A 21,067-nucleotide genomic window follows, 5' to 3' on the forward strand; every position below is an offset into this window, starting at 1 on the left:
AAAAAAAAAAAAAGAAACTCCCAGCAAACTAGGAAGAAAAGGAACTTCCTCAACTTCTCAATCTGTTAAAGGGGACCTGTGAAAAAGTTACAGTTGACATTATTTTTTTGAGATTTTTATTTATTTATTCATGAGAGATACACAGAGAGAAAGAGAGGCAGAGACACAGGCAGAGGGAGAAGCAGGCTCCATCCCGGGACTCCAGAATCACGCCCTGGGCCAAAGGCAGGTGCTAAACCGCTGAGCCACCCAGGGATCCCCCAAGTTAACATTATTCTTAATGGAAAAATTGAAAGCTTTTCTCCTAAGTTCATGCATAAGATAAGGATGTCCACTATGATATTCAACATCACACTAGGAATCTTAATGCAATAAGGAAAGAAGAAGAAACAAAAGTTAGGCAAAAGAAAAATAAAATTCCATTTTCAAATGACATCTACATAGAATTATCTGTGCAGAAAATCTCAAAGAATCCATTTTTTAAATTCTTAGAATTAATGACTTTAGTGTTGCCAAAGAATACAAAAGGTCCATCTTATTGCTATGCATTAGCAAAGTACAAAAAATTAAAACTATTTGCAATTGCTCCAAAGAAAATGAAGTATTTATATATAAATCTAACAAAACACTTAAAAAAAAATAAATAAATCTAACAAAACATGTAGAAGACCAAAATGATAAAATTATAAAATACTGATGAAATCAAAGAGGATTGGAAGACTCAAACTAGGAAAATGTCATTTCTCTCCAAATTGATCTATAAACTTAATGTGATGCCAATCAAAATGCCAAGAATTCTTTTGTAGCTATAGACAATCTGGTCTAAGATTTATATGGGAAGACAAACTAGAGTAGCTAAAACCATTTTGGAAAAGAATAAAGTTGAAAGAATCATACTGATTGTAAGGTTTTCTTTTTTTTCTTTTTTTTTTAATTTTTATTTATTTATGATAGTCACACAGAGAGAGAGAGAGAGAGGCAGAGACACAGGCAGAGGGAGAAGCAGGCTCCGTGCACATGCACCGGGAGCCCGACGTGGGATTCGATCCCCGGTCTCCAGGATCGCGCCCTGGGCCAAAGGCAGGTGCTAAACCACTGCGCCACCCAGGGATCCCTGTAAGGTTTTCTATAAAGCTAAAAAGACTGTGTGGCATTTGCACAAAGATGATAGATCGATCAATCGATCTATGGAATGGAATACAGAGTCCAAATCAAAACCACAATGAGATGCCACCTCATACCAGTCAGAATGCCTAAAATTAACAAGTCAGGATATGACAGATGTTGGCATCGATGCAGGGAAAGTGGAACCCCCTTACATTGTTGGTAGGAATGCAAACTCGTGCAGCCACTCAGGAAAATGGTATGGAGGTTCCTCAAGAAATTAAAAATAGAGCTGCCCTATGACCCAGCAATTACACTACTAGGTATTTATGCAAAGGATGCAAACATAGTGACTCAAAGGAGCACAGACACCTCACTGTTTATAGCAGCAATGTTCACAATAGCCAAAGTAGGAAAGAGCCCAGGTATCCATCAACAGATGAATGGATAAAGAAGATGTGATATGTGTGTGTGTGTACATATATTGGAATATTACTCAGCCATCAGAAAGGATGAAATCTTACCATTTGCAACAACATGGACAAACTAAAAGGTATTAGGCTAAATGAAGTAAGTCAATCAGAGAAAGACAAATATCATGATTTTTCACTCATTCACTCATATTTAAGAAATAAATGAACATAGGGGAAGGGAGGGAAAAATAAAATAGGAAGAAATCGAGGAAGATAAACCATAAGAGACTCTTAACTCTAGGAAACAAACTGAGGGTTACTGGATGGGAGGTGGGGGGGCATGGGGTAACTGAGTGATGAGCATTAAGGAGAGCACGTAATGGAATGAGCACTGGGTGTTATATGCAAATGATGAATTGCTGACCTCTACCTCTGAAACTAATAATACATTGTATGTTAATTGGTTTTAGATAAGTAAGTAAAGAATAAGGAATTGTCTTTAATATATCTGTTAGTGTAAGACTGCTGGTAATGAATTCTCTTAACTTTTGACTGTCTGCAAGTGGCTTTATTTTGTCTTCGTTTTTGAAGCAAATTTTTTGCTGGTTATAGAATTCTAGGTTGGTAGCATATTTTCCTTTTAGCACTTTAAATATGACAGTCTGTTGCATCTGACTTTCATAGTTTCTGTTTAAAAACCCATAGCCTTATTGTGGGTCCTTGAAGACTTTCCTTTAAGACTTTCTCTTCACCTTTGTTTTCAGCAATTTCAATAAGATCTGCTTAAGTGTGATTTTTTTAAAAAAGATTTTATTTATTTATTTCTGAGAGACACACACAGAAAGAAAGAGAGAGAGAGAGAGAGAGAGAGAGACATAGCAGAGGGAGAAGCAGGCTCCCTGCAAGAAGCCCGATGTGGAACTTGACCCCGGGATCATGCCCTGAGCCAAAGGCAGACACAACTGCTGAGCCACCCAGGAGTCCCAAGTGTGATATCTTTGGTTTTGTTCTGTTTGGTGTTGACTGAGCTTTTGGAATTTATAGATTGATGTTTTCATCAGTATGGGGGAAGTCTTCGGCTGTTATCTTATTGAATATTGCTTCTACTTTATTCTCTCCCTTCTTTCTTTCTGTGAGACTCTAATTAGCTATATGTTAGACCTTTAGATGTAGGACATGATCTTATCTTGACTCTCCTCTCATATGTTTTTCTTCCTATACTTCAGATTGAATATTTTTTACTGAGCTATCTTCAGATTCACTTATCCCATCTTCTGTGTCCAAACTGCTGTTAACTACCCCATCAGTTCTAATTTTCAGATGTGATTTTTTTTTGTTTCCAGAACATGCACTGTATTTTTTTTTCATAGATTCCAATTCTTTGGTGAATTTCTCTAATTTTTTTCATTCCTCTTTGTCCATCTTTTCCTCTATTTTATCCCATTAATCAGTTATTTTATTGGCCTGCTAATTCCAATATTTGGATAATTGATGAGTCTGCTTCTATTAATGTTTTTTTTCCTAGTCCTATTTCTCTGCCTACTCACATGTCTAGTAGTTTTTCATTATATGCTGAACAATGGGAAAACACCAAAAAGGTTCCCAGTGCTGTCCTTCCACCAGAGAAGATTCTGCCTTTTATTGGTAAGACAGAGCAAGGGACTAGTCACTTCAATCCAGTCAAGGGTTGAGCTGGGCCAGGGCTGGGTAACACTCAGTATACCTGTTGTTTGTCCCTGTTCCCTGGTCATGGTTCTTTTAGGCTTTGGACTGAGAACTTCATGGATCTCATGCCCTCTCTCCTGAAAGACTGTAGGGATTCAGTTCTTCCCTTCAGATTATTTTTAGCTTTGCTCATTAGCCTTCCTGAACAGCTTCAAAACTTGACAATATCTCAAAAGAGAGAGCTCTCTTGGTTTGTGGCAGGACCCCTCACTTTAATCAGTTTTGGTCTTCTGCATGCCATGAAACTCTGGGAGATTTTCCTCTGACCATTAAAACTATTTGGCCCAGAATCCCAAATTGCCTCGATAACTCAGCATTTTTGAGTAAAAAACTGACCACAGGTGGGAAGTTCCTCTTTGCAGATCCTCTAGTTCTCAGTCTGTCACACCAGCCCCACACAACTCCCCCCACCCCCTGCCCAGTTTATCCTTCCCTCACTAGAGTCCCTCTGCCTGTGTCCAGTCCAGTTCTTTGCCTTGATCCAGAATTAGCACATATCCCAGGTTCAGATAATGACCCAGAAAGGGCTCTTTCTTCTCTGGAATTTTAGTTCATTTGATCCTTATTATTTCCACACCTCTCTAACATCTATTAAAATGTGATTTTTTTTCAACCTACCCATTTTTCTCTAGTTGCTTAGGGTCACTAGCCTGCCTAGACCTACTACTACATCTTACCAAGAAATGGAAAAATGATTGCTGTACTTCATTTTTTAGACACAATTCTTTTTGTATGATATGTTTGTTTTATGATTTTATAAAGGGAAAAAAGGGAAAGAATAAGATCTCAGGCTAAGTACCTTATTCAAATTTACAGTCATTAAATGCATACTAGTCATCTGGCAATAAAGCCTTACTTTCTACCTTCCTTATAGCACAGTTACTGATTTCGATCCTGCCATTCAATGAAGGCTGCTTCAGTAGCCATCATCAGGCATTTACAGAGGCCCTTAGGGAAGTACTTGGTTCTGTCTCTACCTTGAGTCAGCCGAGGGTGGGGGTCAGTAACCCCACTGAGTTATATATTAGATGGTGCTGGCCCTGCAACTCTCTGCCTTCAAGATTAGGGCTTTAAGGTTTCACTATTTCCTTATCTCTTGCCAAAAATCATGAGCTAGACCCTCTCTACGGAGGCTGACTTGGGAAATCTGGTTAACCAATATGTAAGCATGTAATTTCTGTGAGGTTTTTTCATAACTGGGAGAATGAGATAAAGCAGAAACTCACATACTCTAGCCAAGGTCATGACATCTTGTCTATAAGTCCTGAATTAACGGGATCCGTAGGGCCTTCTCACAAAATCCAAGTTGAGAAACAGAATGGTTGAATGTTTGAGGTTAAAATTCTAACTGGGTCTTTGAAGAAATTCTCACTCTTTAGAGACTGAAGCAAGCAAGGTCTCTGCTTCTTTCCATTACCTGCATTTTAGTCACTGCACAATTGATGTATGAGCTGGATGGTTTAACCAGAGAAAGGAAAGGAGCTGAAAACTCAAATTAGCTCATTTTGCCATCTGACATAATAACTTTTATAAGTGGTTTGCCAGGGCAGTAGCTAAATTACGGCTTGGGTAAAATGTGAGTTTTGTTATCTATGCTTTCTTCCCTTTTAGCATGAGAATTTAAGAATTGGCTTTATAGTTTAACCTGTTGTGTTTGGATAAGAACATAATGTGATTTTTGTTATATTTGTAGTTTTTAAATTTTGTTTATTGCTGCCTAAACTTATAGTAATATTGGCAATATGAATAAAAATTAGAATTACAAACCCCTTATCAGACATATGGTTTGCAAATATTTCCTCCCATTCCATAGCATGCCTTTTCACTCTGTTAATTATTTCCTTTGTTGTGCAGAAACTTATAGTTTGATGTAGTCCCATTTGTTTATTTTTGTTTCTGTCGTCCGTGCTTTTGGTGTTATATCCATGGAACCATTGTAAAACCAGTATCATGAAGCTTTTCTCCTAAGTATTCTTCTAGAGTTTTATAGTTTTATGTCTTATATTTAAGTCTGTCATCCATTTTGAGTTGGTTTTTGAGATAACGGTTCAACTGCAATTTTTTTGCATGTAGATAAGTGTTTGCAAGGATGTGAAGTAATCGGAACACTTGCATGCTGTTAGTAAGAATGCAAAATAGTGTAGTCACTATGGAAAATAGTACAGGGGCTCCTCAAAAAATTAAAAATAGGAATACTATGTGATCCAATACCCCAGAAGGGTATTTATCCAAATATTTGAAATTAGAATCTCAAAGAAATATTAGCACTCCCATGTTCATTGAAGCACTATTCAAATAGCCAAGGTGTGAAAACAACCCAAGGGTTCATTGACAGATGAACGGACAAAATGTAGCATGTATATGCAATGGAATACTTCATCCTTAAAAAAAAGAAGGAAATTCTGTAATATGCAAAAATATGGATGAACCTTGAGGATATTATGCTAAGTGAAATAAGCTGGTCACAGAAAGACAAAAATGGCATGCTTTCACTCATCTGAGTGTCTAAAAGTAAAATTCACAGAATCAAAAGTGGAATGGTGTTGCTAAGGACTGGGGGAGGTGGAAGTGGGGGTTTTTAATCAATGGGCATAAAGTCTCAGCAAGATGAATATGGTATAGAGAGCTACTGTACAACATTGTATCTAGAGTCATTGTACATTGAAAAATGTGTTGAGAATAGATCTCATGTCAAGTATTCTTACCACAATAAAATTTTTAAAAATTAAAAGAACAAAACATGCACTGAGCTAAGAAAGTTGTAAAGGGGTAGGGGAAACAGGAAACACACATAGTAAGGAAAGAAAATATGGTGTAGAAATTTAAAATTTGCAGTGAGGAAAGTGGGACGAAGGAGGTAGCAGGGCCTGGGCTAGTGGGGAAGAAGAAGCATTGAGAGCCTTAGGAATAAAAAACAGTTCTTAGGAACTAGATGAATGAAAATGAGCAAAATTTGGCCTTTCTGAATTGAGGGGAATAATAATTTAGTAGAAGGTAAGGTAAGCAGTCAAGGTTCAATTGAGTAATACTGATGTCAGATAGACTAATAATTTTCATTGTAGAGATACTGTATTTTCTTATACTATAATTTGATTCAACAAATACTTATTGGCCATATGATATGTCAGACCCTGGGCTTAGTGCTGAGGATCTAGAAATGAAAGACACACTCTATGCCCAGAAGGAACATGTGGACAAGAATATTTCTTACTTACATGTAGGAATGGTTAACTGGTCAGAGACACTCTGAGCAAAGTTAGGGCTGTGGACAGTTTAGTGTTTGGTACAAAGAAAGTAGGTTGCTGTCAACTTTAGAAGTGTGGTTTGTATTCATTATTGAGGCAGGGATGGGTCAAGTCAGTCTTAATAGAGGAGTCAGTGGAGCGAATCAGCTGCCAATTGGCTCCCTTTCAGAGTCTGCAGCTCCATCTGACTGGTTCTAGAAACACATTCACTGAAGCAAGTTGTCATTGATTGATTAATCAGGTTGAAAACTACTTCTGATATTGATCTGTTACCATGTCTATAGAACAACTAGGCTTTTCCTAGGAGTGTGGAACTTTGATGTATTCTCATTTTCCCCTTCTAGTCTTTTATTAACCTAAGCAACAGGAGACACCATTGGGTTTGTTCAGATGCTCTCCACTATTGTTGATTCTTCTTGAAGACAAGGTTTTACTTGTGGGCCTGATTTTTAATTTGCTTGTTGATTAGCATGAGGATTAGCATGAGTTTGTCCTGCTTTTGTTTTGTTTTGCTTTTAAAGATTTTAGGGCAATAAGGGAAGGGAGAAGAAATGTGTGGGAAATATCAGAAAGGGAGACAGAACATAAAGACTCCTAACTCTGGGAAACGAACTAGGGGTGGTGGAAGGGGAGGAGGGTGGGGGGGTGGGGGTGAATGGGTGACAGGCACTGAGGGGGGCACTTGACGGGATGAGCACTGGGTGTTATTCTGTATGTTGGTAAATTGAACACCAATAAAAAATAAATTTATTATTAAAAATAAAAATAAAAAAATAAAGATTTTAGGGCAGCCCGGGTGACTCAGCGGTTTAGCACCACCTTTGGCCCAGGGCTTGATCCTGGAGACCCAGGATCAAGTCCCATATCGGGCTTCCTGCAGGGAGCCTGCTTCTCCCTCTGCCTGTGTCTCTGCCTCTCTCTGTGTTTCTCATGAATATAAGTAAATTATTTTTTTATTTTTCTTTTTTTCTTTTTTTAAAGATTTTATTTATTTATTCATGAGAGACACACAGAGAGGCAGAGACACAGGCAGAGGGAGAATCAGGCTCCCTGCAGGAAGCCCGATGTGGGACTCCATCCTGTGACCCCGGGATCGCGCCCTGAGCCAAAGGCAGGCGCTCAACCCCTGAGCTACCCAGGTGCCCTGTGGGTCTGATTTTTAATTTGCTTGTCGATTAGCATGAGTTCATCCTGCTTTTGTCTTCAAGTCATTTGTTGAAACATCTGTTAGGACAGTGGCCTTGTAGATTTAAGACTCTGGAGAAATAAATCAAGCTGTGTGATATACAAGTATAACAAAGTATCACAAGAAGGGAGTGGAGGGCACTCTGATGGCACTCTCTGGACTTTTCCAGGTCTCATCATCAAAATAAAGCCCAGCAGTTCCCTGAGTCTTCCTTAATAGTTTGCCTCTTCTTTTTATAAAGATAGAAATTGTTCTATTCCCCTCTGTGGTATTAATCTAGGTACAAAATGAAGTATCAACAATAGCAGAGAATCTTTTGAGTTAGCAATGGAAAAATCAAAGGCTGTGCCAAATTTCCATAGTTATTTGGGCAAAGGAATTTTAACTGGTTTACTATTTTGTATATCAGCCAAAGCAAGGGATAATTTTTCAAGGATGACCTGAGTTGAGCAGCACCTGGGGGTGGAATTGTTATCCTCAGGAATCTGTCCCACCAGCATGAGAAGGGTTTTATCCCTTCAGACTCTATAAGAAGACACAGCCCCCAGAGAGTATTAGAGAGTCCAACACCTGGTCTAACTAATTGACTGATAGAACAATTGGTCCTGGTCCTGGGTTGGCATCAAAGAGCCTGGCTCCTACAAAGAAAAAAAAGAACCTGAGCACTACAATGGATTCATGAGCAACTCTACTGGACCTGGAGGTATATTGTCTCTAGGGCTTGTGATGAACAGTCACTATTATATCCTGTTAAATAACAAAATCCAACCAAGCAAATCTGAAGATCTAATTGGCTTTATTTAACAGTTCATGAATCGGGCAGCACACCTCATCCAGCAAGTAGCGAGATGCTCCAAGGAGTTGTACAAAATGAAAAATTGCTATAGACAGAGGGTAGGGGCAAGAAAGTTATTAGCAAAAAGAAAAGATTATTCTAGGCAAGGCTGCTTTCCAAGAGGAAAAGCAAGGTGTCTGATCATGCAGATGACCTCATCTTTCCTAGGGCGCTGGAGAGGGCTCAGGTGCAGACTTGGCGGGCACGGATTGAAAATTTCCTGACTGACCAGTTAAGACCACATTTCTGGGGTAGGTTGAAACTGCAATTAGGTTATGTAGTAAGCAATGGTGTGAGAACTTGTTGTAAATTACACCATTTTGAGTCTGTATTTTTTGTGGGCTATTCTTTTTTTTTTAAACAATCTCAAGAAAATTGTTCTCTCTCAGTGCAGGGATATTTTTTCCATTTTTGTATTGTGTCGTTATTGGTCACATCAGTTTGACATATCTCTATACCATACTTCAAATTAGCTGCACAGGCAAGGGTTTAGGAGAGGCAAATTGAAAAGTGAGGATGGGGGATCCCTGGGTGGCTCAGCGGTTTACCACCTGCCTTTGTTTGGCCCAGGGCGTGATCCTGGAGTCCCGGGATCAAGTCCCACATTGGGATCCTTGCATGGAGCCTGCTTCTCCCTCTGCCTGTGTCTCTGCCTCTCTCTCTCTCTGTGTCTCTTGTGAATAAATAAATAAAATCTTAAAAAAAAAGAAAAGAAAAGAAAAGTGAGGATGGTCGTCAGCCCTTAGTAAACCAGTAAAGAGAAAAAACATGACCAAAGGGGTAAAGGATAAAATTACACAATGAAAAGAATGACAGTGGTTCTATCAGAATCCTCTTCTGATGGTCTCCTCAGTCTAAGGATGCCCCATCCAGTAAATGCTTCTGGGACTGCGGGGTGGAGGTGGGGGTTGTCTGGAGAACCTCAGTTTAAGATCCCCAATGGCTGTGTATCCAGTTCTACTGCTCTTACTAAAGCTCTTTGAAAATGTTCAGCCCATCCACTTTTTTCTTTTCCCTCCCATTGTAAACATGCACTAATAACATACTGCACGCTCACACAGCCTGCCTTTCTGTGCAGAAAAGATACACATTTTCATGTGAGGAACTCTTGGAAATATAGTCTGGAATGTGTTCTTTCCATTTGAACTACTGGACCCTGTAGCCACGGCTGACCCTTGAGGTTTGATATGAGTTGTCAATGTTGTGCCCAAGATTGTGAATCCGAGAAACCACCAAGGAGCCAACACCGATGCAAACACACGAGGGTTTATTTACAAGCTCAAGCTTGGGTCCAAGTATACCCGACACAGCGGAGCAGGGACTTGGCCCCGGAGACTAAGAGGCGTAGCAGCTTTATAGGGGCCAGTGGCCCATGGGATACGCAGATAGTTGCACAGTCATGTCAGTCCACACGCAGGTGGCTGATTGAATTACATCTTACCCTATAGTATCCACTTGAGCTGGCCTATTACTTTGGTCAGAATCGGCTCGCAGTTTTGGCGGGCACAAGGCGGGGTTACATTGTTATGAGCCGATTCTGATTAGGGTGTGCCCAGCGGCTTGACTAGGGTGGGGCAGCGCCTTAAACAATAAGCAGGTCATGTGGGGATCATACAGGAGGTGGCAGGTGTAGCACAAAATGGAATCAGTCCTGCTCTGCTTGTCCAGGGGTAGGGGATTTTTGTTAAATTTCCTGGGTCCCACAGTCAAGGTGTTAGAATATTAGCTTCAGTTAACATCTGTGCCAAATTCCTGCGGAAATGTCTTTGAAAAGTGTCTTGGCACAGATAATGAATTTATATGAAAATGACTCCTGGGATTATGGCAAACTAACCAAGAGGCATGTTAGCCGGATATTGGATAGTTTTTCCTCGGAAGTTAACAAGTGCCTTCTTAACATAAAAATACAGGAAAAGATACAGCTTGATTGTTTGCTTAAGTGATTCCACTGTTCACTCAGTTACGTGTCTATATTATGAGTTTTCCATACTGTAGTAGGCTCTTCTGTTGCACAACTTCTTGGAGAGCTTAAAAGAATTTAAAGAGCCTATATAGGGATCCCTGGGTGGCGCAGCGGTTTGGCGCCTGCCTTTGGCCCAGGGCGCGATCCTGGAGACCCGGGATCAAATCCCACATCAGGCTCCCGGTGCATGGAGCCTGCTTCTCCCTCTGCCTGTGTCTCTGCCTCTCTCTCTCTCTCTCTGTGACTATCAAAAAAAAAAAAAAAAATTAAAGAGCCTATATAAGCCTTATGAGTAAATGACACTCTATTGAAAACCCAGGTACTTAAAACTGATTTTCTTTTTTTTCTGAGGGCTCTCTCAAGAGTGTAGCCATTTTCACTGGGACGTGCAGGAAGGAGAGGTCATGGGTTCAATGGCAGAACCAACTGAAACTCTCGGGGAAGAGACCAGTGGGTGCTGTGGAAAGCCATGCATTTTTAAATGCTTGATTTTTTAAGGGCAATCTTTTGTCATTTGTACTGTGAAAGCTCATTACAAGAAGATAGTTAAGCTACTTTAACCCAAAATATATCCTAATCTTCAAAAACAGTCTTTTAAATAGGTAGCTTAAAAAATTTAGGTTAATACATCCCAGTACTGTGAGAAAAAAAATGTTAACTCCTTGTTTTCAAGGTTTAAAATCATATTTTTATGAGTAATAATGAAGGAGATGAATTAAATGCAGACTCCTATTAGTAAAGTTTTAAGAAAAATTGAACTTTCTGGGTTCTATCTTATTAAACCCTAGTCATGAGCTCTTGTTGAGTATTGGTATTACAAAAAAATTTTGATTTTAAATATGGTACCAGGGGTTCTCTTTGGAAAAAAGCTTTTGTGAAATAAACTAGCAAATATTTTAGATCTCCTACTATTAGTTATGCTTTTGAATTAATTATGCTTGCTTCAGAAATGACAATGGATACTCATAAATATGGATTTCTAGCAAGTGTTATTAAAAAGTCAAATTGTATTCAGAAGTTGCTTCAGCTTGATAGGTCAGGAAAATCAAATGTAGAAAATGAGCACCAATATCTGTTTGTGGAAATATTTAGACCTTTCCCAACCTGGCCCCAGCCTGCCTATGTAGCCTCATCTCCTCATCTTCTTCCCTCCCAACCCCATGAAACCTAAACCCCAGTTCCAGCCACAGGAACTGACAGTCATTAACTGCACACAACTCCATTCTGTACCTTTGATTACTCTCCTCCCTCTGCTTTTAATGCCTCTTATCTGTTTAGCTAACTCCTACACACCCATCAACATCCAGCAAAAAATGACCTTGGTGATTGTGTCACCACTGGGTCAGGGTTAATTGCACTGGTTCCCTGCAGCACACTACTCTGAGTCTGTCACTGCCCTCCTCACACTAAACTCAGACCACCTAGGGGAAGACGTCTTGTCTCTTTCGTGTCTGTGTCCCTTCCAAGAGCCAGCCCAGGACCTGGCTTCTGTGATAGAATGTTGGTAAATATTGCTTTACTGAAATGATGTCTCTCATCTCTGTAGCCTATCCTGTTCTGCTACCCTATAAAAAGCCACAGAAATAATCAGAGTTACAGGTACTATGGGTAATTTTTTAAAGTAGGACTTTTCATTTCTCTGTCTGGGGAGCCAGCCAACAAGAAGTCTTCCCACACAGCTGATGCCCCAAACCATTGGTGTCACTTTCTCCAGGAGACCACTCTGAGCTTCACTGGCATACCAAAGCAGTCACACTGTGATCTGCTTCTCAGCTGGAGTGCCACTGAGGATGACAGAAAGGGACATCACACAGAAGGTTCCAATTACAAGAGTAAATGCACTTCAAAGATCACTCTCTAGAGGTGAATGTATGAGATGAAAGAAGTTTCATTATGGCAAGATTTTGCCTTTATCTTTTTTTTTTTTTTTATAAAACTCTAAGCAACTTTTTAAGTGTTTCTTAAATTACCTCTGTTGTTTATTAAAAGTGGAAGCTCCCTGGCCCTCACCTTTGGAAAACTCTGAGTAGGTGGAACTTAGGAATCTAAATTATAGGAAGCATCCTGGCAGTTGTGGTATGAGTAATCATAGGACTGCACTTTGAGAAATACAAATAATGGTGAAGACAGTGAAGAGGTGGAGGGATGATATGCCCAGAATATTTACTACACATTCATGGCACAAGCAAAGCACCAGGCCAGCTCTTAGAGGGAATGCAGAGATGAATGAGACAACCTCCCTTCCCCTGGGCGGCACTGGATAGTCAGGTACTCTAGGAGGATGGCAAGTTTATTCAGTCAAAGTATCCCAAATTCACAAATTATCAGAGCAGGCTATCAAATGTGGTCTGATCAAATTCCAGAAGTGTTCTGAACTTAGATAGACATTTCTTAAGTTCATGCTGGACAAAAAAAAGCACTATGCTTTTACAATGGCCAAAGATGTCAAGTGAGGTATTCCTAATGCCATCTTTCTTAGAGAAAAGGCTTGGATTTAGAGATTCATCAGTTCAGGTGGCTTTGAACTAGACTGAATGGCTTGTCCTCTTTTTTTTGTGGGTGTCCATGAAATGTATTTCCAGTAAATCATGTGAAGGATTTTTTTTTAAAGATTTTTAAAAGTTTATTTGAAAGAAAGAGAGAGCATACCAGCAGGAGGAGGAACAGAGGGAAAGGGAGAGAATCTCAAGCAGACTCCATGCTGAGCGAAGAGCCCACTTTGGGCTTGACCTCATGACCCATGAGATCATGACCTGAGCTGAAATCAAGAGTTGGATGCTTAACTGGCTGAGCCACCCAGGTGCCCCCGTATGAAGGATTTTTTTTTAAGGGCCACATACTGTTTTTTTTTTTTTTTTTAAGATTTTTATTTATTTATTCATGAAAGACACACACAGAGAGAGGCAGAGACATAGGCAGAGGAAGAAGCAGGCTCCATGCAGGAAGCCCAATACAGGACTCGATCCTGGGTCTCTGGGATCAGGCCCTGGGCTGGAGGTGGCACTAAACCGCTGAGCCACCCAGGCTGCCCACATGAAGGATTTTAACCTTGATTATCTGGCACTCTCAAAAGAGAGCCCTGAAATAAGTACTCTAAGAGACCAAAGACTTCTTATGACTCCCAAATTTCAACTTAGCTATAGTAATTTTTACCATTGATATCCTAAAAGTTCATGGAGAGTTGGCAGTCCCACATTTCATTATGACCATCAGTTAGAAATTGTACTTTATTTAATCTGCATATCATTCTAATGCTATATTACTTATGGTTTCATATTTGCCATATGGTTTCCCAGTAGACTGTGTCTTAAGGACAAAAAAAAAAAAAAAAAAAGAATCTTAAAGGTATTCTGATTCCTAGTGCAAACACAAAGTGGATATCCAAAATGTACACTGCTTAAAATTAACTAGAAGTTTAGAGTGCTTTCTATTCTGAAGTTAAAGTTGGAAGCTTTTACAATGAAAGAGCTTGATGAACAGTGATGATAATGATCTTGAAAATGAATGAGAAATATCTTTAGAGAATGTTATCTTATCCACTGACTTACTGGTATATGTTTGCAGAAAAGCATGGTATTCCACAGCCAAAGGATTATGCAACTACATTCTATGCTTTGTTCCTATGAAAAGAGATAAATTGCTAAAAGTCACACCAAGAGCAAGCATTTGTTCAAGAAAGTAAATTTTACGTCTGTTTTCACACAGACTGATGTATGGAGTCAGCTATATATCTATGATATATTGTGACAACAGGTCTTATTGTTACTCCTGAATCCTTAAGAAAGTGTTTAATTACATTTGGTATCTTCAATTAACTAAGGCAGAGAATAACATATGTTTTAAAACATCATAAAAGAATAGAATGTGTTATCTTCAACTAATTTATCCTAATTAATAGATGTGATCATTTTTTATCACTCTTTCTCTACTAGTTCTTGGGTAAATATGGAAATTAGCACAAAATTATGGCTTTCTGCAAATCATTTTATTTACATGAGATAAATATGCCAAAGATTAATAGTCAATACATGTTGTTAAGATCCTTTGGAAATAGACATTATACTTATCACCTCAGAGAATATAATGATGCATACCTTGCCTTCAAGGATTTTTTCCTGTGTGTCTACATTTTTCAGCTGTGGAATATATTTGGATTCATAGTTCTCACAGGCCCCTTTAGAGAAGTACTAGCAGAGTGTTGACCTGTGTCTGGTTAGGACCAGCCCAGGTTAAGAGAAGTTACTGATTCTTTAGGCAGACCAACCTGGGGGAAGAGATGAGCCCAACAACAGACTTACAAACCAACAATTTTTCCCAATACCTGGGCCAACATCCCTATATCCTTAAGAAGATGACTTTTATTAAACAACAGGAAGTGAGTTTTCAGCTCTTTGGACTCAGTGCTTGCCACGTTCTGGGAAGCCAGTCGTCAATTTTTGGTTTGACAAAAAAGTGTAAGAAAAAGAGAGAGGGTAAGGGTGAGGAGGTGATCCATGTATGCATATAATTAAATTTTTATTTTTATTTTTTATTTTTATTTTTATTTTTATTTTTTTATTTATAAAAAATGTTGAGGACACAGATTTGAATTAGACACTATTCTGCCCTCATGAGATTTACAATCTAATCTAACAGGGAGACAAACAAAGATAAATAAGAACAATATATTTTATAGGAATCTGATTTCTGTCTAAAGGACAGTGGAAGCCTAAAGAAAGGAATGGCTAGTTTTGTGTAGAGAGACATGAAAGATTTCTTTTTTTAAAAGATTTTTTAATTTTTAAGTAATCTCTACATCCAAAATGGGGCTTAAATTCACAACCCTGGGGATCCCTGGGTGGCTCTGTGGTTTAATGCTGCCTTCGGCCCGGGGTGTGATCCTGGAGACCCTGGATCGAGTCCTGCATTGGGCTTCCTGCATGGGGCCTGCTTCTTCCTCTGCCTGTGTCTCTGCCTCTCTCTCTCTCTCTCTCTCTCATGAATAAATAAATAAAATCTTTTAAAAAAAAAATTCACAACCCTGGGATCGAGTCACATAGTCTACTAACTGAACCACCCAAGCACCCCTAGACATGAAAGATTTCTTGATGATGACTGTTGAACTGAGCCTTAAAAGAGAAGTAGGAGTTTATGAAGTAGAGGAGGAGGAGAGGCCATTCTAGGCAGAGACCAGCCTATGCAAAGGCCAGGAGCTGAATAGCCTCATCTGATTGGGGAACTGCAAGTAGTTCCACATGCCTGAAGCATACAGTAGTGGAGTGTGTGAGAGGAAAGGTGAAGCTCCAGTCAGTGGCTGGGTCTTGTATACCTTTCAAGGAAGGGATAGACATGAGAAGTGTTGAGGAGGTGCAACCAACAGAATTGGGTGACAGATATGGAGGGTGCTAAATCAAGTTGGATAGTGGTGATATATTCATATGAAGCTGAGTACCTGTGACTTGTCACCTGTGGCTTGTTGTAACATCTCTAGGTCATCCCCTAAGCTTGCTCCTACCCTCTTTTCTCAGGCTCTCCCTTGTTCTCCCTATATGAGCTCAGCCTTCAGACCTGCCAGGGCCTGCAGAACAAGCTAGTGAAGAGGAACAGGGAAGGAATGAGGGAAAGACAGGCCCAGGGCCTGAAAGAACTGACACAGTGAGGCCAGACTTCACTCACATGTTGAAATACACTGATACCCAATACTAGGTCAAGACATAAAGCCCAGGGGCCATTCAGAATCAGATGGGACAGCAATTTTGTAACTGCAGATTATTTGGCACCCAAGGGCTCAGTGCCAGAACTTACTATTCAGCCGCCTACATTTCCACTTGGAAATTCCACAGTGGAAATGTAAAATGTTTCAAACACATGATTTTCCCTCCAAAATCAAGCTTTAACAAAAGGAACTTGGTCTTCCTTTTATTTGATTTTCAGGGTAATATGTTTTGAGGAGTGAATAATATGCAGACAGATGATTATTTTCTTAGTCTGGTGAGAAAAAACTGACAAAGGACAATAAAGGGTTAGCAGGTGAAGAGAAATAACCTTATTATAAATGAGGACTCTCAGCCTATGTTCTGTGAGCCAAGACACACTGTAGACAAGCAGTGCCAGCATCACCCAGAATTTTATAAATGGCAGAAAGGCCTTTTACAGCATCATCTGAAATTTTGTAAACAGCAGATAAGCTTTCAACCCAGTCCTCAAAGACTTTTTTTCTGAAAATACCTGAGATGCCTGTGTTAGACTAAGAAAGGGACAAGATCATGTCTTCTAGGGTCTTGGGCTCCACATCGGGAACTGTAAAATGAGAATTGAAAAAACTCAGCAGACAACTCAAGTGAGAACAAAATTGTCACAAGCATTATATTAGTAGTGGCTAGATTGCATTTGACATGCAAGTCAGAAAGTAGCCCATCCACTCAGATGGGTAGGCCAGCTTCACTCCCGGAAGCCTACAGATTGCAAAATCCTTTTCTGGCTTTTTAGGATGTCACCTGACAGCTTCCACCTCTCTCAGATGTTCATGACCAAATGAATTCCTCTAAATCTTGTCAGGGAGCTTTTCTCCCCACCTGATGGCTGAGGTGGAGGCTTGGCCTAATTGACAGCCCTTTGACCTTCTGGTTGTCTCTATGCAACCTTAGAAGAAACTTTTATGAGAGATTTGATCATACAGTCAGTAAGCCATCAACTATTAACCTAGCAAATAGTTAAATTAAAGTTAAGCAAATGTCAGATTTCAGCCACTTCAGTGAACATTGGCTTACTTACCCAACAGTCTGGAACATACAGGAGGACGAATTAACATGGCGAAGTACCTACTACATGCTAGCTACCTTGTATACACAAAGTACCTAAGAACAAAGAAATTCCCACAATAATGTTTGTGAAAGGATAGACAGCTAATGTGAGTACCCCCTTACCCTTTTGTCTCATTACAGTTATGTAATAACTTCATCTTTGCCACAACTTAAGAAAATAGCATCATCATCTTTAATTTACAGATTGAGGGAATTGAGGCTTAGAGAGATTATATGAACCCAAGTTAGTAAGTGATGATGACACAAGCATATGAACCAGGGTCTGTCTGTTTCCAAAAGCCCACCTGCTTTTTCTGTATCACAAGGGAGACTACAACAGTAAAGATACTTACTAAAGCTTGTTTCTAAAGCTTCTTTAGCAAGTCAAGTAACTCTGGAGGCTTCTCAGAGCGAAGACACAATCCCCTTCCTCTTTTGGATCCAGCCCAGGGAAGAATAGAGTAAGCCTGCCACCTGAAGGCAGCCCAGCAGGCAGAAGCAGGAAGCCAATACCATTGTAAGCAGGATGCTGTGGACTGGGAGCCCTAGGAGGGTACCAGAGAAGTGCCCTCACCTCTACCCTCAGTCAGCTGCCTGTGTGTGCACACCCACAGTCTGGAAAGAATCTATAGCAGCCAAACACAAGAAGAGAAGGTCTTAAAAAATATATTAAAAAAAAAAAGAGTAGGTCTTCATCCTTGTAGAAACAAAAACGAGGAGAGGGAGGCAATGTCCTATAATTTTCTCCCTCCCTCACCCCCCCCCCACCAAAAAACCCCTAAGGTATATAGCTTGCATCCAAGGTCGATTTTGGTTTGATTGCAAAGATTATTTCTATTCATTGGTCTATTGTGAATAAAGAAAAGTCAGGCTGAGTGATTTTTATAGCTTATAAATTAAAGATATAGAGGTATCTCATTGAAATTCTAAAGATGTACTGATCCTACCCTAGATTTCTCTCATCAAAAGAATTCTCTTGTAGTGCTGCTGCTGACTTATTAATAAAGATCACACTTTTATTTGATTATTTATCTAATCAGGATTCACCTTCAGTTTAAGCTCATTAGTCTGCTGTTACAGAGTGACGCTCTAAGTGTACTTGATGTTGGGATTACATCCAAGTGCGACGGAGAATGCACTCAGGCGTTAATGGTCAGGAGCAGAGACAATGCCCTGCCAGCCATGGCACCCTCGAGTGGAGCATGTGCGCTGTCTGCCAACCAAACAGAAAGGGCACATGTTTCAAAGAGCAGAGTAAGGACTAAACATTATAATTAAATACACTTAGTAACAGAGAAACAAAAATGGCAAGCGCTCTAATTATTTCAAAAACCAAGAGATTAATACCCATTCTTTATATGCATTATGTTGGGGAAGCTTTTCTAATGGACTTTTATTGAAACTTCCAAGTTATGTTCAGAATGCTGGTTACTTGGCATGCCCCAGCCTGACTCCCAGTGACTTGCATTTAACCTTTTTGCTTCTGCTTGTTAATAGGTCTTCCAAAGTGGTTGTAGTATAATCCAGCCTAAGAATATCTCTCCTGGGTTTTGGGGAGCAGGTAACTAAATCATCTTGTTCTTACCTGATGAGTATTTGCCAGGTTTAGCTGCTGGTGATAAATCCTCTTCTTAAAAGCCGTCTTGCCCCACAAATAGTAAATTCCACTTTTTGTTGGACTAGAAAGCCTCTAGCTACCACACTGAAAGATGGCCATGGACAGCAGAGCTGTGCAGTTAACTGAGGCCAGTGTGTTCCCTCCTCTGAAACACCACAGCTCAGACTTGGCATTGTAAATGGGCTAAATTATTTATCCAATCCGATAAGAGAAAGCAGTTAAGAGCTTCCTGAGTTGATAGCCTCAGTCCTTGGATCCATGCTGAGACAGGAAATCAGCCAGGTTCCATCAGCAAAGAGGGGGGAGAAAATAAAAAGACTTCCTCTGAAGTCCTCTGACATCACCACTTATGCCTGGCATAAGTCCCAACCATGGTGAATATAAGCTGTTCCCATCAATCTTCTTGAATTCATTGAGCACTGTGTGTGAGGCAGTGTGAGATATAAGAGATATGAAAAGCAGCCTTTGCCTTCAATGAGCTTACGGTACATCCACTTGGACAGAGAAAGCATTGGGAGAGTTAAACTGCCCATTCTTTCATTCATTCCAGGCACACAAATGGGTCAGACCCTGTGTAGGTAAGAAAGAATGAAAAACTGGCAATGATGAAAACACCATCAGACTGGTACAATGTTGGACAACAGGTGTTAAGTAACAGTGGAACAAGAAATGTCATGAGACGGTATCTGATTAATTTCTCAGTACATGGTCCACACAATAAATGCCAAGAGATCAGAGCAGCTTAGTTTAGGTGTTGGATGTGGCTGCAAACAACACAGCCTTGCCCCATTCAACATGCGGCAAGTGCAATGAATCCTCTAGGACCCTCTCAATAGCGAAGAGATTGGCTATGCAGAGCAGGGTCATCAGATTGGGTCAGCGATGGAAGGAGGTCACCCATGAGAGAAATGTCTCTCCTTCCAGGGACTTCACCTCTACTTCAGGAGCCATCCTTAGGTCAGAAAATATGGCCCCAATGCTTAAGACCTTTCACTGTGAGACTTCGGAAGAGAGAACAAATAAGATCACCTAAAACGTGTGTTTCTTATTAGAGTGGATTAGAAATTCTTATGCAATTACATTTCCCATGGAGAATTTTACTTAAAATCATGGTTATATAAATGATATTTCTGTTACCTGTTATAGTTTCTGGACTTCCGAGGCTAATTTGTTTTCTCTTTTAAGTTACCTGTTACCATGTTGCCTATTTATTTACATATATGACCCTTTTCCACCGAATTAATTTCTTTTTTTTAATTAATTAATTAATTTATTTATTCATGAGAGACAGAGAGAGAGAGGCAGAGACACAGGCAGAGGGAGAAGCAGGCTCCCTGCAGGGAGCCTGACGTGGGACTCGATCCCTGTCTCCGGAACCATACCCTGGGCCGAAGGCAGGCGCTAAACCACTGAGCCACCCAGGTTGCCCCCACCGAATTAATTTCTTAATGGCAAGAAACATGCCTTATTCATCTTCCTAAACTTCTTATCATTCAGCACATTGCCTTGATAAAACGGCAACCAGTGAATATCTGTTGAATGAACTATATCATCCAAAAATGGAAGACGAACTGGGCATCCCAGTTTGGAGGCTTCCTTTGACCTCAAACCTGAAATTTTTCAAAGAATGGCCCTTTCTTAATGGGGTAAAGTTCACGCAACAATGCTTAAGAGAGGAATGCCTGGGTGGCTCAGTGGTTGAGCATCTGCCTTTGGCTCAGGGTGTGATCCCAGGGTTCAAGGATCGAGTCCCACATGGGGCTCCCTGCATGGAGCCTGCTTCTCCCTCTGTGTCTCTACCTCTCTCTCTCTCTTTGTCTCTCATGAATAAATAAATAAAATCTTTAAGAAAAAAAAAAAAAAACAGTGCTTAAGAGGAAGAGACGGGCTTACAATGATGAGGAACAGGAAGGACACATCCCTACTGGCAGGTCGGCGAAATCATTGCTAACAAAAAACTGAAAGACAGATGTCAGGGTTGAGTTGTCCTCACATTCAAATGTGAAATTCTTATCCTAGAGGCTCATTGTGTGAACCGGAGTTGGATGTTTCAGAACATAAAGCCTGCAGTGGAATCAGCTTCATGCATAAGCACAAAAGATAGAATACTCTGGGAAAAAAAATATATTAAATTTGGGTATGGAGTACAGAGCAGACATCACTATTGCTTAGAAATTATCAGAGAAGTAGCACCAG

General features: G+C 40.0%; 1 protein-coding gene across 5 annotated transcripts in view; it reads left to right on the forward strand.

The window, feature by feature from the left end:
- Positions 1 to 21,067, forward strand: part of KBTBD12 (kelch repeat and BTB domain containing 12) — a 78,686-nt gene that overhangs the window by 29,755 nt on the left and 27,864 nt on the right. Inside the window, exon 6 of one of the 5 annotated variants that reach the window (XM_025448118.2) lies at positions 8,677 to 8,759. The exons of the other annotated variants lie outside the window; for them this stretch is intronic. Coding sequence (XP_025303903.1) covers positions 8,677 to 8,732 — 56 coding nt within the window. The 3' untranslated portion in view covers positions 8,733 to 8,759. The remainder of the gene's footprint in view (positions 1 to 8,676; positions 8,760 to 21,067) is intronic. 5 annotated transcript variants of the gene reach the window in all.

Source organism: Canis lupus, chromosome 20 (assembly GCF_003254725.2).
Source record: "Canis lupus dingo isolate Sandy chromosome 20, ASM325472v2, whole genome shotgun sequence".
In the NCBI taxonomy this organism is placed as follows: domain Eukaryota; kingdom Metazoa; phylum Chordata; class Mammalia; order Carnivora; family Canidae; genus Canis; species Canis lupus.